Source organism: Mesocricetus auratus, unplaced genomic scaffold, assembly GCF_017639785.1.
Source record: "Mesocricetus auratus isolate SY011 unplaced genomic scaffold, BCM_Maur_2.0 Super-Scaffold_15014, whole genome shotgun sequence".
NCBI classification, from domain to species: Eukaryota; Metazoa; Chordata; class Mammalia; order Rodentia; family Cricetidae; genus Mesocricetus; species Mesocricetus auratus.
Genome location: NW_024429186.1, coordinates 363,399 through 377,596, shown reverse-complemented (window position 1 = coordinate 377,596; position 14,198 = coordinate 363,399). Strand labels below are relative to the sequence as shown.

Genomic DNA, 14,198 nt, shown 5'->3' with positions numbered 1-14,198 from the left:
AAGGCAATGCACAATAAACAGCGGTTCAGGAAGAAATTTCATTCTTATAACCATTATATATTTTAAAAAACACTCTAGTTTTAGGAACACAGGGATATAAGACATGATTAATTTTCTACATCAAAAAGTTCACATAATAAACATTCCATTTTATTTAAGTCTTTAACATTTAAGAATTTCTCCTATTTCTGTCTTTCTCTGTTATTCACTTCAATCTATTTTAATTTTTTTATAGACGATGTGGAAACCTGCCTATGATTTTCTCTATGCATGGAGCACTCACTATGGAAATAGCTACAGAGATGTGTTACAAGACCTTCAATCAGCTTTGGACAGAATGAAAAACCCAGTCACCAAACGGTGGAGAGACTTAACTGGAACCTTAATACTAGTAAATTCTTTAGAGGTTTTGAGAGTAAGTGCTTTCACTACTTCTCAGGAAATATAGAGTGAGGCAGGTTTGGGGAGCAAGGACAATGGTAAGGGGGAAAGTGTGTGTGTGTGTGTGTGTGTGTGAGAGAGAGAGAGAGAGAGAGAGATAGAGAGAGAGATAGAGACAGAGAGAGAGAGAGACAGAGAGAGACAGAGAAAGAGACAGACAGAGAGAGGATGAACTCATAAAGACGTCTTACTTCCTTTGTGTTTGGAAAACCATATTTTATCTTGAGAAACAAAGCCTAGAACTCATACCAAGGTTGGATTTTTGTAATTAAACATCTTTTTGTATGTAGTGCAAAAGTAAACAGTAAAATGCTCTGTTACTGAGAAGGAAAGAAAAGTCCTCCTCTCTTCTTCAATGTTCATTCAGTTTTCTAAAGTTAAAACATATAAGTATTTAAATAATAACATCAAGAAGATGCCTCAATAAATTGGAGGCTTTAACATGGGTAGCTATCATGAGGCAGGGAAATAGAAGCAGTGAAGACACTTTAACCCCTCAAAGGCTGCATGTCTTCTATACAGATCTCCTGTATTCTTCAGTTCAGTCAGACAGCATTGCTCCCATGTTCTGTGTGCAGAAATCAAGGGTGGAAACAGGTCCACAAGGCTAGTGTAAAGTAGGTTTTCTGCCTTAAAAGACTAATTCAAATTTTTGAAAAATCATACCACATATCAGTATAATAAAAAGGGCAAGAAATAAAAATGCATACTGAGAAAGTAAGTGTGCTCCTCTTTTTAACATCTCTTGAATACTTACTGGAAAATATGATACTGTCAGAAAAACCGTCTTCAAACATGAACTAAGAATTTTCATCAGCTTCCTTCAGCATCTTGGGACTGTGTGTTATCCTACCTAATTTGAAGGTTTTTGTCCATGATCAGAATGAAAAATAATTCTTTACCCATCAGGAGTATTTAAAAGTGTTATTACAAATAATTACTATCACCAAAACACTTTCAGTCCTAAAATATTGTGTATGTGCTCACATGAAGATATGCATTCTTTGTCTCTGTCTCTGTCTGTGTGTGTGTGTGTGTGTGTGTGTGTGTGTGTTTCTGAATAAAAATGTCCATTTGGCTAAAAACTAAAAGCACAATCATTTTAGAACTTTTAATACTCCCACCCTAAGATATATGATATGCTGGCAAAGGTAATTTGAACTAGTGTTTAGAACAATCTTAAAGGTGTTCACTATTACTTGATGATAAAATAACAGCCTGTCCAAGGGCTTATAGGCAGAATTTATTTTATTCAAGGACAGAATTTATTTTAGTTGAATACATTCAAAGAGAGGAAAGAAAAAAAATATCATACAATTTGTTAGCCTAGGGCACAATGACTTGAAGTGGTGACTTTGCTTCCTTTACAACACTGTTGTTATCTTATTAATGTGTCAGCAAACTTGAGAATTTGGGGTAGGGATAGCAGGGATTTAATTACCAGGTTTTTACAGGCAGCAAGGTCCAAGAAGACAGAGAGCTTGTAAGATGATCAATGTAGTAAGATTAACAACAACAACAACATGTATGATAGTTGTGTAGCTTGGTCTTCTTATGAGACTCTTACCAGTGGGAGCAGGGGCTGTCTCTGACTCTTGCTTCCTTTTAGGACCCTACTCCTAAAAGTCACCTTGTTCATCCTTAATATGACAGGAGGTACTTAGTCTTAGTGCAACTTGATACGCCATGTTTTGTTGATGTCCATGAGAAGCCTTCCCTTTTCTAAATAGAAACAGAGGAGTAGAGGAATGGATTGGTTTGGGCACAGAGGGGAGATGTGTGTGTGAGCAAATGAAGGAGAGAAGAGAGGTAAAACTTCAGTTGGGCTGTAATATATATGTGTGTGTGTATGTATTTAAAATATATAAATATAGCAAAACTCTTTAGGTTTGTACCTTGTCATGCTTTGAGATTGTAGTTGGGAATTTTAAGCAGAGTTTTGAAAATGAAAACCATCTCAGTAATTGGAGTATGGAATAGTGGTTTAAATATTAACACACACATAAAATTAATGATCTCTTATATTCTTCCAGGGGAATTTTAAACCCATGTCCAATCTGTCCTTTTAAATTTGTTCTTATATATTTTTATAAATTGTTCCCACTTTTCTGCATTTTATAATTTCCTTGCTGTGATGAATTTTCCTAATCAGAATAGATTAATTCAGTAAGCACAAATTGCCTTTCCTACTTGGCAGGAAGTCAATGGAATTAATAAGGCTCTTACAGCCTCTCTTTGACATCATTAAAGTATCAAAAGCTATTAATCTAAAACTTCTCCAAGCATTGAAAAAATGGAAAGAGATTAGATGGGCCTTTCAGTTCCTTAGGCTTTTCATTTAATGATGCACAAATTAGCATGGGATTCTAGTTCATTGCCTAGCTCGAAATGTGAACAATTGTTCTTTGTAATTCCCAGATTCCTGGCGTCTTTCTTTAGAGGGCTTCACATGAGTTCTTCAGTGAATTCATTCAACAGTGTGCCACTAACTTTATACCAAACACAGAAACAGCACACTTTTATGTCACGTAGCCAATGCTGTGTAAGTTGTGTACTTGTAGTTAGGTATGTAGAATAATGAATCAATGGATGCCACTGAACTGAAAAGAAGTACAGGTTTGAATATGTGGCATGGTTTGAATAAGTATGACCCCCATAGACTCATGTGTTTGAATGCTTACCCAATAGGGAGTGGCACTATTAGGAGTAGGTGTGGCCTTGTTGAAGGAAGTATGTCACTATGGGGGTGGCTTTGAGGTCTTATATGCTCAAGGTAAGCCCAGTGTGGTACAATTTCCTTCTGCTGCCTGCAGATAACAATGTAGAACTCTCAGATTCTTTTTCAGCACTGTGTCTGCCTGAATGCTGTCATGCTTCTCACCATGAAAATAATGGACTAAACCTCTGAAACTGTAAGCCAGTCCCAATGAAGTGTTTTCTTTGATAAGAGTTGCCATGGTCATGGTGCCTTCTCACACCAATAGAAATCTATGTAAGACTTGAATTTATAGGCCATACTGCTGTATATAAGGTATTTGACCACTTTTTGATGCCTAAGGAATATTTGAGGTAATACAAGAGAATAGTCAAAACTTTGGTCAGTGCAAGTTTCTGAAATTAAAATGAGTTATCTACTGTTTGTACAAACACAATTAAATCCTCTTCATGTATAAACCATTCATCATGTGCAGCTGTATGAGACACTGGGAAATGATGAATAGCTATCTAACACAAAGACTATATATTACCATCATGCTGAGTGGGAGAATACAAAGAGAGTTATCAGAATAAAATAACATATCAAAGTCTGGCTTCTTGCATACTTCCTAGTTCACAGAATGTAAAGTGACCACTTATACTCAAAACTTTGAGTTTGCACAAGTTTAGCATCTTATGTACACTTGATAGTTAACATGTGTTAATACTTGTTTCAGGATGACACTGGACATTGTTACAGAACACAAATAATACACATTACATTTTACATTGATTATTTATGTATATGTAGAAAGTTTTACATTTAAAGTATAGTTTTTCAATTTTGAGGAACAGTGTCAGTTTATAGAGAGGGGAATAAAGTGAAAAATAACACTGAATAATAATTAGTAAAAATCAAAAACTTTGAATGTCACAGAAAGATTCCTCTTAATGTTGATAGACCAGAAGAAGAGGACTGTGACTTCTAATCTTTGCCCATTAGTATAAATAAGCCTTTAGAGATTTCAGTCAGACTGGTAGACTTTGGTTACTCAGTAGCTAGAGAAACTAAAACCAGGTACCTGCTAAAACTATCCTTGCAATTCAGTGTTTTTAAGTATATAATAAGTTGAGCACAATATGGTTTTATTTTGTTAGGAGAATGCGAAGAATAACAATTTGAATACAAAATATACGTATCAAAATAGTAACCACTATGTATTATGGATAGCACATATATAAAACACTGAATTGGACTTTCCATCACTGAAATAAATAATAGGAAAACACTGAGAAAGAGAAGATTTATTTTGGCTCACAATTCATAAGTTTTAGTCCAGCACTGCTTGGCTTTGTGTTACTAGGCCTTTGGTAAGGCAAAACATCATGGTGGCTGAATGTGATGACAGAAATCCCCTCACTGAATGATGGATAGAAAGCAGAGGCTGGAGGCCAGGTGTTACCTCCAAAGGTACACCTCTAGTAACTTTCTTCCTCCATGCATTAAGTCCTGAGGTTTATTCCCAGATCCACAAAAAATGGGTTATAATTAATTTTGTATTTACTTTGTATAGCCAACTACTTCTTATTTATTAGTTTTTTTTTTGAAAATTCCGTAAATATATCTTGATCACATTTACACCTTCCATGCAAATCCCTGGGCCTCGAGAAGAACAGGTATGGTATATGATGTCCAACTTAGGGCTGAACATTCTACAGTCTGATATTCTCTGCACCTTGACTGTAGGTATCTGTGTAAATTACCATTACCATCTCTTTTAAAAAGATGCTTTTCTCATGAGATTTGAGAAATACACTGAAATATGGGAATAGTAACAGGTCATTAGAAGTCCATTTATACTGTGTCCATTTAGCACAATAATAGTAGTTTCACTCTCAGAACTTGTTTATCCATAGATTCTTGGTACAACAATAGTGCCACATATGGGTTTCATCTTGCTAAATGAAACTTAAATACAATTAGAAAGTGGTTGTTTAGTCCCATGATGTTTGTGCCTCTATTGCACTAGTTTGAAGTCGATTTTCAGGGTTAATATCTGGATAGGAGTCATGATTAATTTTCTGGTAGTATGCATAGCGCCTATCAGCATTATGATAGCTACCTAGTAAGGTTGAAACATCCAGGTCAGTGTTAGTCTTAGTAACTCCACGCTCTATTACAAAATGAGTATGCAGTGTCTTTAGTAATAATACGTCACTCCAAGCTCCGGAGAGTAACCAAGAGCATTGGCAAAATAGCCTGTAACAGTTTTGGTCTCTGGAACTTCACTGGCCAACAATTCAACACCAAAAGGTATTTCATTCCATAAACTGAGTTTTTTATTTGCTACCCTCTGGAATCTAGTAGGAGGATTATTGCCCCATTATAGGGCAATTCCATTTTAACTCTTGGTGTGTGTGTGTGTGTGTGTGTGTGTGTGTGTGTGTGTGTGTGTGTGTGTGCATGCTTTATGAAGTTTCTGTAGCAATAGGTTTCCATCTGATTTTTTCAAAAGGTCTTAGTTTCCCTTCCCTGTATTCCTTCTACTTTTCTGTCCTCCTAACCCTCATCCTATTTAACTCTTCTTATTTCATTATTCCCCTTTAGTCCATTATACCATTGTGTTCTGTCTCCCTTCCTTGAAAGGCCCTGTTCTTATGGCCCCCATCTTAGTTATTATTTTTATTGCTGTGAAAAGACACTATGGCTAAAGCAGCTTATAAAAGAAAACATTTAATTGGGGGCTTGTTCCAGTTTCAAGTCTGTGGTGGGGAGCATGGTGGCAGGCAGGCAGGCAGGCAGGCATGGTATTTGAGAAAAAGTAGCTAAGAACTTACATTCTGATCAACAGAAAAGAGGCATTTAGAGAGTGAGACTGGGTCTGATGTGTGGGCTGTTGAAACCCAAAAGCTCACCCTCCCAGTGACACACCTCTTTCAACAAGCCACACCTCCTAATCCTTCCATAGTAGTCCACCAACTGGTAACCAAACATTCAAATGTATGCACCTATTCTAATTGGAACCATCACATTCTACTCCCAGGCTGCCCATAGACTTGTAGTCATATCATAATGCAAACTGCACTCAGTCTAATTTCAAAAGTCTCTATTCTTTTGTACTCTAAACTATAGTCTAATCTTTCTTCTGAGATTCAAGGCCATCTTCTTTACAACCATCTATAAAATCAAAACCAAATTACATACTTCCAACTTACAATGACACAGAATATATGTTATCATCTCAAAAGGAAGGAAAGGGGCATAGTGAGGAAGTATTGGACCAAACCTAGACTGCAAACCAGTAAGCCAAATTCCAAATCCTTCAGTTTCAGGCCTGATGAGAGTGGGCTTATTAGATGGCTCTTCCCCTTCCAGCTTTGCCAGCTGCAGCACACATCTCTTCTTGTAGTCAACTCTCTTTCTTGATGTTTCTGTGTCTGGCTGACTAACAGCTGCCTGGCTTCTGGCCTCAGGCATGTCCTTCTATTTCTCTCCTCTTGTTCATGCCTATTTCTCTTTTTCTAGAGTGTAGGTTTCTCCTCCTCTTTTTTCTTTCTGCCTGGCATCCCCTACTATCCTTTCTCCTGCCTAGTTATTGTTGGTTCAGGTTTTTATTAGATCAGTCAGGTGCCTTAGACAGGCATGGGGAAACAGATGCAACATATATTTACATAATTAAACACACATCCTTACATCATTAAACAAATTACTGCATAAACAAAAGTAACACATATTTTACACAGTTAAAGCAATATTTTGCAGCGTAAAGAAATGTAACACATTTTTGCCTAGCTAAAATAATATTCTATAACACTTGTGTGATGATTACTCTTGGTTGTCAACTTCATTGCATCTGGAATGAACTATAATCCAGAAATTCCACACCGTTAGATTATTTTTGCTCCGTTGTAGAGGGTGAATCCAGTTCTAGTCCAGACCTTTGAGGCAGGAGGACATAGACCTTTAATCTGGATATTGAGTTGGGAAGACACATCTTTAATCTAGGCCACACCTTCTGCTGGAAGCATATATCAGGACATGTTAGAAGGAAACCTGTTCCTTTCCTGCTTGCTAGCACATCCATTCCTTCACTGGCATTGGAACCTACGTCTTTGTGACTCCAGCATAGACTGAAGATCATGTGAGACATCCAGCCTTGTGGACTAAGCCACTACTGTATTCTTGGACTTTCCTTTCTAAAGTCATTCATTTCCTTTCTAAAGCCATTGTTGGACTAGCTGGACTGCAGCCTGTAAGTCATCGCAATAAAATCTCTTTATATATATAGAGAAAGTTGCATTCTATACATTCTATTACTCTAGAGAACCCTGAATAACTTGATTGCTGAAATATGGAAGGCATCTTGTTTTTCTTCTTCATCTTATCAGAAAGGAAGAAATCTAGTGTTTGGATTTCTCAAGGATGAGTCTGATACCACCTAAGGCTGCTTTTCTGAACTGTGAAGAAACTCCATGTCACCATGATTTGAATATAAATGGATCTTAAAGGCTTGTATATTAGAATGCTTAGTCACCAGAGAGTGGCACTATTTGAAAGGAATAGAATTAGGTGGTGTGGTCTTGTTGGGGGAAATACTTCACTGCCCCCAGTTTCAAAAGCCCTTGCCAAACCCAGAGTTTCTCTCTGGATGTAGTTTTCAACTACTGCTCCAGCACCTGCCTGCCTGCCTCATGATGATAAATGAACTAAACCTCAGAAACTGTAAGCAAGACCCCAATTAAATGCTTTATTTCATAATAATGGTCTTGTGTCTCTTCACAGCAACAAAACAGTGACTGTTACTTCACCTACAACAAGCAGCAGCCCCAAGTTAAAGTTGCCATTTAGCACTCTTTGAAGAGTTAGCTGTTCTTAGAACGTCTGTTCAAATTCACATAAGAATGAAGAATGTATATTTTATCATCTGAGATCCCTGAGGAACTTTCAGTCATCCAGTGATTCTAGACTTAAAATGTGTGACTCATTTTTTTTTCTCCTTTGTTTTTATTTACAAAATTCTCTCTTGGACTCCTCTAAACCTGTCAAACAGTTCTAAGCTCACCCTAGGCTTCCATGTAAACAGCACCCTCATATTTAAATTTCAGTTTCAAGGTGCTCCGTCCTTGTAGTGAGTGTGCCAACTTGGTTACATCGTGTAATGTTTTCCAGAGTCCCCCTCTCTGATTGGTCTGGCAAGAAAAGAAATCTGGGTTAGATTTAAAAGGTAATGGTAATGCCCCAGATATTGGTATCAAAGGGATCAGACACAGGTCCAGCCACATTCCAGTCTCTGCTTTAGCTTGTTGACTACGGGCAGCTGAGTAACCTTCAACAACATGCTTCCAGATCCCCCTGCTTCTCATCTATCCAACCCCAGTCAGGAGTGAAGATTGCAATTATTTCTTGTGCATGTTTTTCACAGCAGCAAGGCTCAAGGAGAGACTCACCAGGGTGCTGGTACCCAACAAAGCTCAGCAAATTCTTAACCACTTTTCTTTCTTTTAACCTGACCTATGGCTGGTACTGGAAGGGCCAGAGGAGACTGACTACCACCATCCACAAGCATGTCAGGGGATGGACCTTTTAGGCTTAGCACCCATTCCTCAACCAGTCTCTGGGGGCTATGATTAGTGATTTTTCTTTGATAGGTCTGACCTCAGTCACCTGCGGATTCATTGGTGCCCCCCCCCATCTACACCTCCAGGTCAGACAGTGGAAATCTTTGTTCACCAGGTGGAAATGTAATCATTTCTCAGAAACTCAAAAAAGTATATGGTAGGGCAGTCAGTTTCTCTACTAAAATTTCTTCTAAAAGTGTGATGTGAGATTCACCTTGACAGCCTTTCTCCTTCAAGTCTAATTTGAAAACCTCATCTTCTTAGTCCTGTGCCTGAGACTGGGCAATGGGCCTGCTGCTGTCAACTTCTGCACTAAATCAATGCTAACTAAACACAGTTCCACAGACCATTTCTGCCCTCTGCATTCCAGTTTATAAATTGTCCATTATAGGACAAAGTCACCTGAAACCTCCTGGAGGCTACAGGTGTCCCTGGGTCAGAAGACGACCACGGGTAAATCTATTTCTTTGCAGGTCCTACCATCCTATAGACACATTTCACCTGCTGTTAAAAAGAAACTGCTGGGTATAGAGGAAGAGGAATGCGCTCCCAGAATACCAACTCAGAAAAGCAAAATCAGGATCATATGTCCGGACAGCAGTTAGAACATCTCACAGATCCCATGGAGCATTTATTGAAGAAAATTAGGAAGCAGGTCCAAGGTTGGATACTTTTCCACTGTTCTCATCCATCTGAGATTTCTCTAGAGATGATTATTACCTCTTATGAATACATATTAACCCTAAATGCCACCCAAATATCAAGCAGAATAGGAATAATGACTGAAATGAACCAGAAGGCTTTAAGACATCTTTGAAAAAGAGCAAAATGAAAGGAATATTGCAAAAATGCAGTTTATTTTTAAATGTATGTCAGCTTTATTAAGATGTAATCCACATATCATTTAACCTACCCATCTGCTTATTTTAAAAGCCCACTGTCATTTTCTTTTGTGTTTAGTTCCTATTAAATGTTGGTTTAATTATAGTCTTAATTTATTCTTCACAAATCAATGCTGTTCAGGAAGGAGACATGTTATGCTTTTCAAGGTTGAGTTGAATGCTATGAAATAATAGAAGTTGACCAAGGTCATTTCGTGAGAGGAAGAGGAATAGATGCTCCTGTATTTTGAAAGATGTTTTCAAGTAATCTCCACTTGACTTTTCACACTCTTAGACAGCCTTAGTATTTCTTTTTATTTGGATTTCAAAGAACTTACTGTGTGCTATAATCAAGTTATAAGTCCAGTGCAATAATCCCACTGAAAGTAACACTGCTCATCCATGCTTTCCGCCTCAAAACAGGTTTTAAATCCATTGCTTAAACCAATTAGAAAATTCTATGTTTATTTATGAAAATATTGCATTAGTCTAGTAAGACTACCATACAAAAGTACCATAGACTGGTCAAGCAAACAAATTTATATCTTCTACATTCTAGGAGTGAGAAATAAGATGAACATTGTATCAAGGCTCGTACTTTGTGGGGGTGTGAGGGAAGAATTTGCTCTGGGTCTTTCTCTTCAGATGCTATCTTCTTTTGTTTTTCTAAGATAGTTGTTCCATGTTGTGCCATGACCTAAACTTCTTTTAAAAGGGACTCCAGCTGGGCGTTGGTTGCGCACGCCTTTAATCCCAGCACTTGGGAGGCAGAGACAGGCAGATCTCTGTGAGTTTGAGGCCAGCCTGGTCTACAGAGCGAGTTCCCGGACAGCCTCCAAAACAATACAGAGAAACCCTGTCTCGAAAAACCAAAAAAAAAAAAAAAAAAAAAAAAAAAAAAAAGGGACTCCATTGTTCTGGGTTGGCATATCCTGCTCAGATTATCTAATAAAACTCTGCCCTCTATCTCTAAGACCATCACATTCTTAGGATCAAGACAAATGCACCACATGAATAATGTAGAGCAAATTCAGCCCAAATAAATATGAATTTGTTTGTTTTAGTTGCTGTAATTAACTACTTTGGTCAAACGAATTCTATTGCAAGTGAGCACTATGCTGCTGTTGCTGCTGCGTTTATCACCAAAAATTCAACACTGGCTGAAGAATGGATGGTTATCCCAAACCCCAGAATGACAGGGCTGACTGATCCCAACAGCTGGAACTGTTTCTGTATCAGTTTTTAACCTCCAGCATGCTGTCTAGCCAGACTCGGCTTATTAGACCTAATGGCAAGCCACAGATGATGCATATTTGTAGGTGATGACTAATGGCTCTCTTTGTTGTTCTGAGAATCTGAGTGCTTCAGAAAAGCAGTGGCTTATTGAATTTTTTGCTTCGTTTTATGATTGCATTGCTATGCTGCCCAGGCTGTACTCAAACCCCAGCCTTCAGTGTGGAGTGTTGTTTTGGCAAGCAGAGAAAGAAGACAGTATGAAAAGAGATAGGGTGCCAAGTCTTGGATATGAACCTCTTTGATTATATTTTTTTTAATTGGTGAACTCTGAGATGCCTGGAGGAAAACGTCTCTATTGAGCAAACTGAACCCATGGGGGACTTAAATGTCATAGAAAGAACAATGAGCAATGAAAGAACATCCTGTCCTAGTAGAAGTTAGTAGATCAAGTCAAACTGAGGATTTTGATATGAAAGACAGAGTGCTTTCCCTCACTACAGACTCCTTATAATAGAATTGGGGTAAACAACTGGAGGATGAAGGGGTGCTGCTTCGTTTTTGCCAACTTAACACAAATCTAGACATATCTGGGAAGAAGGAATTATAACAGAGAAAATGCCTCTATAAGGTTAACCTGTAAGCAAACCTGTTGGACATTTTCTTGATTAATGATTTATATAGGAGGGCCCAGTTGATTGGAGGTGGTGATCACCTCCCCTTTGAAGGTGGTTCTGAGTTGTATAAGAAAGCAAGTTGAGCAAACTTTCAGGAGCAAGCTAGCAAACAATGTTCCTCGGTGGTCTGTGCTTCAGATCTTTGGTCCAAATTCCTCTGTGACTGCTCTCAATAGACTGTGGCACAAGGTATGTAAGCTAAACAAACTCTTCTCAAATTGCTTTTAGTCATGGGTTTTAATGATAGCAATAGAAACCGTATTTAAAATAGAGGTACTTTTTTTTTTTTTGGTTTTTTGAGACAGGTTTCTCTGTGGCTTTGGAGGCTGTCCTGGAACTAGCTCTTGTAGACCAGGCTGGCCTTGAACTCACAGAGATCCACCTGCCTCTGCCTCCCAAGTGCTGGGATTAAAGGCGTGCACCACCAACGCCCGGCTAAAATAGAGGTACTTCTTAAACATGGGATTTTCATTTGGAAAACCAGAGAAGTCCCAAATAAATCCAAACAGCTGCTAAAAGTTACCTGGAAAGGATGTTACCTTAAGAGGCTAGCAGGAATTTTCTAATAATTACAATAGTAATCCCTTGTAGAACAAAGAGAATTGGGTATCCTTGTAGGGGGAATCAACAAAACCTTTGATTTAAAAAAATCTTAAAGCAAACACAATGCTAGGGAAAAAATTAAGAATACTGACATTCTGGCTGACACTATGACCTGAGAGAGCTTATGTCTTTCCTAGGGGGACAGTCCTCAGAAAGAGATCATGAGTTTGTTACTCAATTACTCATTTGTCTGGCCACACAATACAAAATTACTGTGTAAAATAGCAGGCAAATATAGCAGTGAAAACAGTTCATGATTTCACATGAGCTTACTATTAGGCTTATAATAGTGAGTTTATGGAAAGGGCATTGTTAAAATGTTTTGATTTGTAAAAACAGTATTAAACATACTCTCCAGCAAATGAAAAGTTTAAAGTGGAGAAATCATATTTATTAGTTATGAAACATAATCTGTGTCAACTTAGACTAGTGATCCAAATAAAATGGGCCTCTGAACATGCCTGTGAGTTATTATCTTGATTCTGTTAATGAGAAGATCCACCAAATTTAAAGGGTGCCATTCCCTGGCAGGAATTCTGAAATGTCTAAAATGGAGAAAGGGAGTTGAGTTTGCAACCATCCCTCTCTTGTTTTCTGGTTGTGGGTGTGATATGACCAGCTACTTTAGCCTCCAGATGTCTTCATTTCTTGGCCGTGATGGTCTGTACCTGCAGCTGTGAGCTGAAATATACTCCTTCTCCTTAAGTTGTTCTTGTCAGAGTATTTTATCACAGAGGCAGCAAAAGAAACTAAGATGACAAATGCTTTAGTTTCGATTTATGAAACATAATCTGTGTCAACTTAGACTAGTGATCCAAATAAACTGAAATATTAAGTGTAGTAAGGTATTACATGTGTGTAGGAATGCATATGAGAGAGTTTCATGTATCACAGGATAACCTTGTAAGGTAGTTGACACTTCTGACCCTCTCAACTATATATTTTTCCAGAGTGCTATGTTCCTCAGCTTTTGTTTTCTTCCTCTTTCTTCTCCCATTTCTCCTTCTCTGATTCTTCCTGTACTTGTTTCTTAGTAGTGTAGACATGTAGTTAGAACAATATTGGAAACTTTTCATGAGCATATTCTCTTAGACCTATCATGTTTGAAGCGCAATGCATGCTTTGAGAAATGACAAAAAAAAGTCCATTTTCAAGATATTTTCAATTTGGTAGAGAAGTTAAGATTGACTAAATAATTATAGGTATGACAGAAAGAGGAAATGCTCACCAGTGGTATAATTTACATTCAGAAAGGCCCTGAGTCAATGTTCTGTCTCCAATGCTTTATAAATGATACTAACCATAAAATGTGTTGAGATCTGTTATCATTATGTTGGCTCAGTTCTGTTCTTGCCCTGTGGTTTTGTGGCATAACAGTAGATATGCTAGGATTACAGATAAGTTGTTGTTTTACATTTGCATTTGGGTAGATTAAAAGTTCATTTGGGAATTAGTTTCAATTGTTGCAGTGAGTACAAAAAGCAAACTTTACATTTTTTCCTTCCCTCTGGACTTCTTAAATTCCATTTTCCTATGTCCTGGAATTCAGCATAAGAACAATGTACAAGCCTTACTTCCTTCTCACCCTCATTTGTTTGATATCTTCTGTAATATTTAGGAGCAGGACACACCTTCAAATGGAAAGTTTCTAAAATCTTATGTAAGATTCCTCATTAAATACGGGAGTTGCATTAGCTCACTCCTTGACTTCCCTGGGATCAAGGGGACACTTGAACTACAACAATTAAGCTCTGTATAAATTCAGGAATCTATCACTAAATCCTGACTCAACAGAGGTAGCCCAAGTTTATAGACCAGGCTTTTACATTAATAAAGGAGATTATATTTCTACAACATTCCAGTTTTTGAAGGAGCCTTAGAATGACGCCAATCTTGGGTAAACAGTACACAAGAAGAACTAAGTCTACCACTGAGTATTGCAAGCTAGAAAAGGCCTTGACAGAAACGCAGTTAAGACTAGTTGTGAGGCTGTTACCTTCACAAAGTTGCTTCTGTGTTATTAAAATAGTAAATGTTTTAATGACTG

General features: G+C 37.8%; 1 protein-coding gene across 4 annotated transcripts in view; it reads left to right on the top strand.

The window, feature by feature from the left end:
• Positions 1-14,198, top strand: part of Macc1 (MET transcriptional regulator MACC1) — a 113,499-nt gene that overhangs the window by 62,137 nt on the left and 37,164 nt on the right. For 2 of the 4 annotated variants that reach the window (XM_040742309.1, XM_040742307.1), the window contains one exon: positions 236-415. In XM_040742309.1, coding sequence (XP_040598243.1) covers positions 236-415 — 180 coding nt within the window. Of the gene's footprint in view, positions 1-235; positions 3,747-9,230; positions 9,745-14,198 lie in introns of those variants that run through there. The other 2 variants (XM_021235555.2, XM_005084469.4) reach the window with 2 other exon arrangements.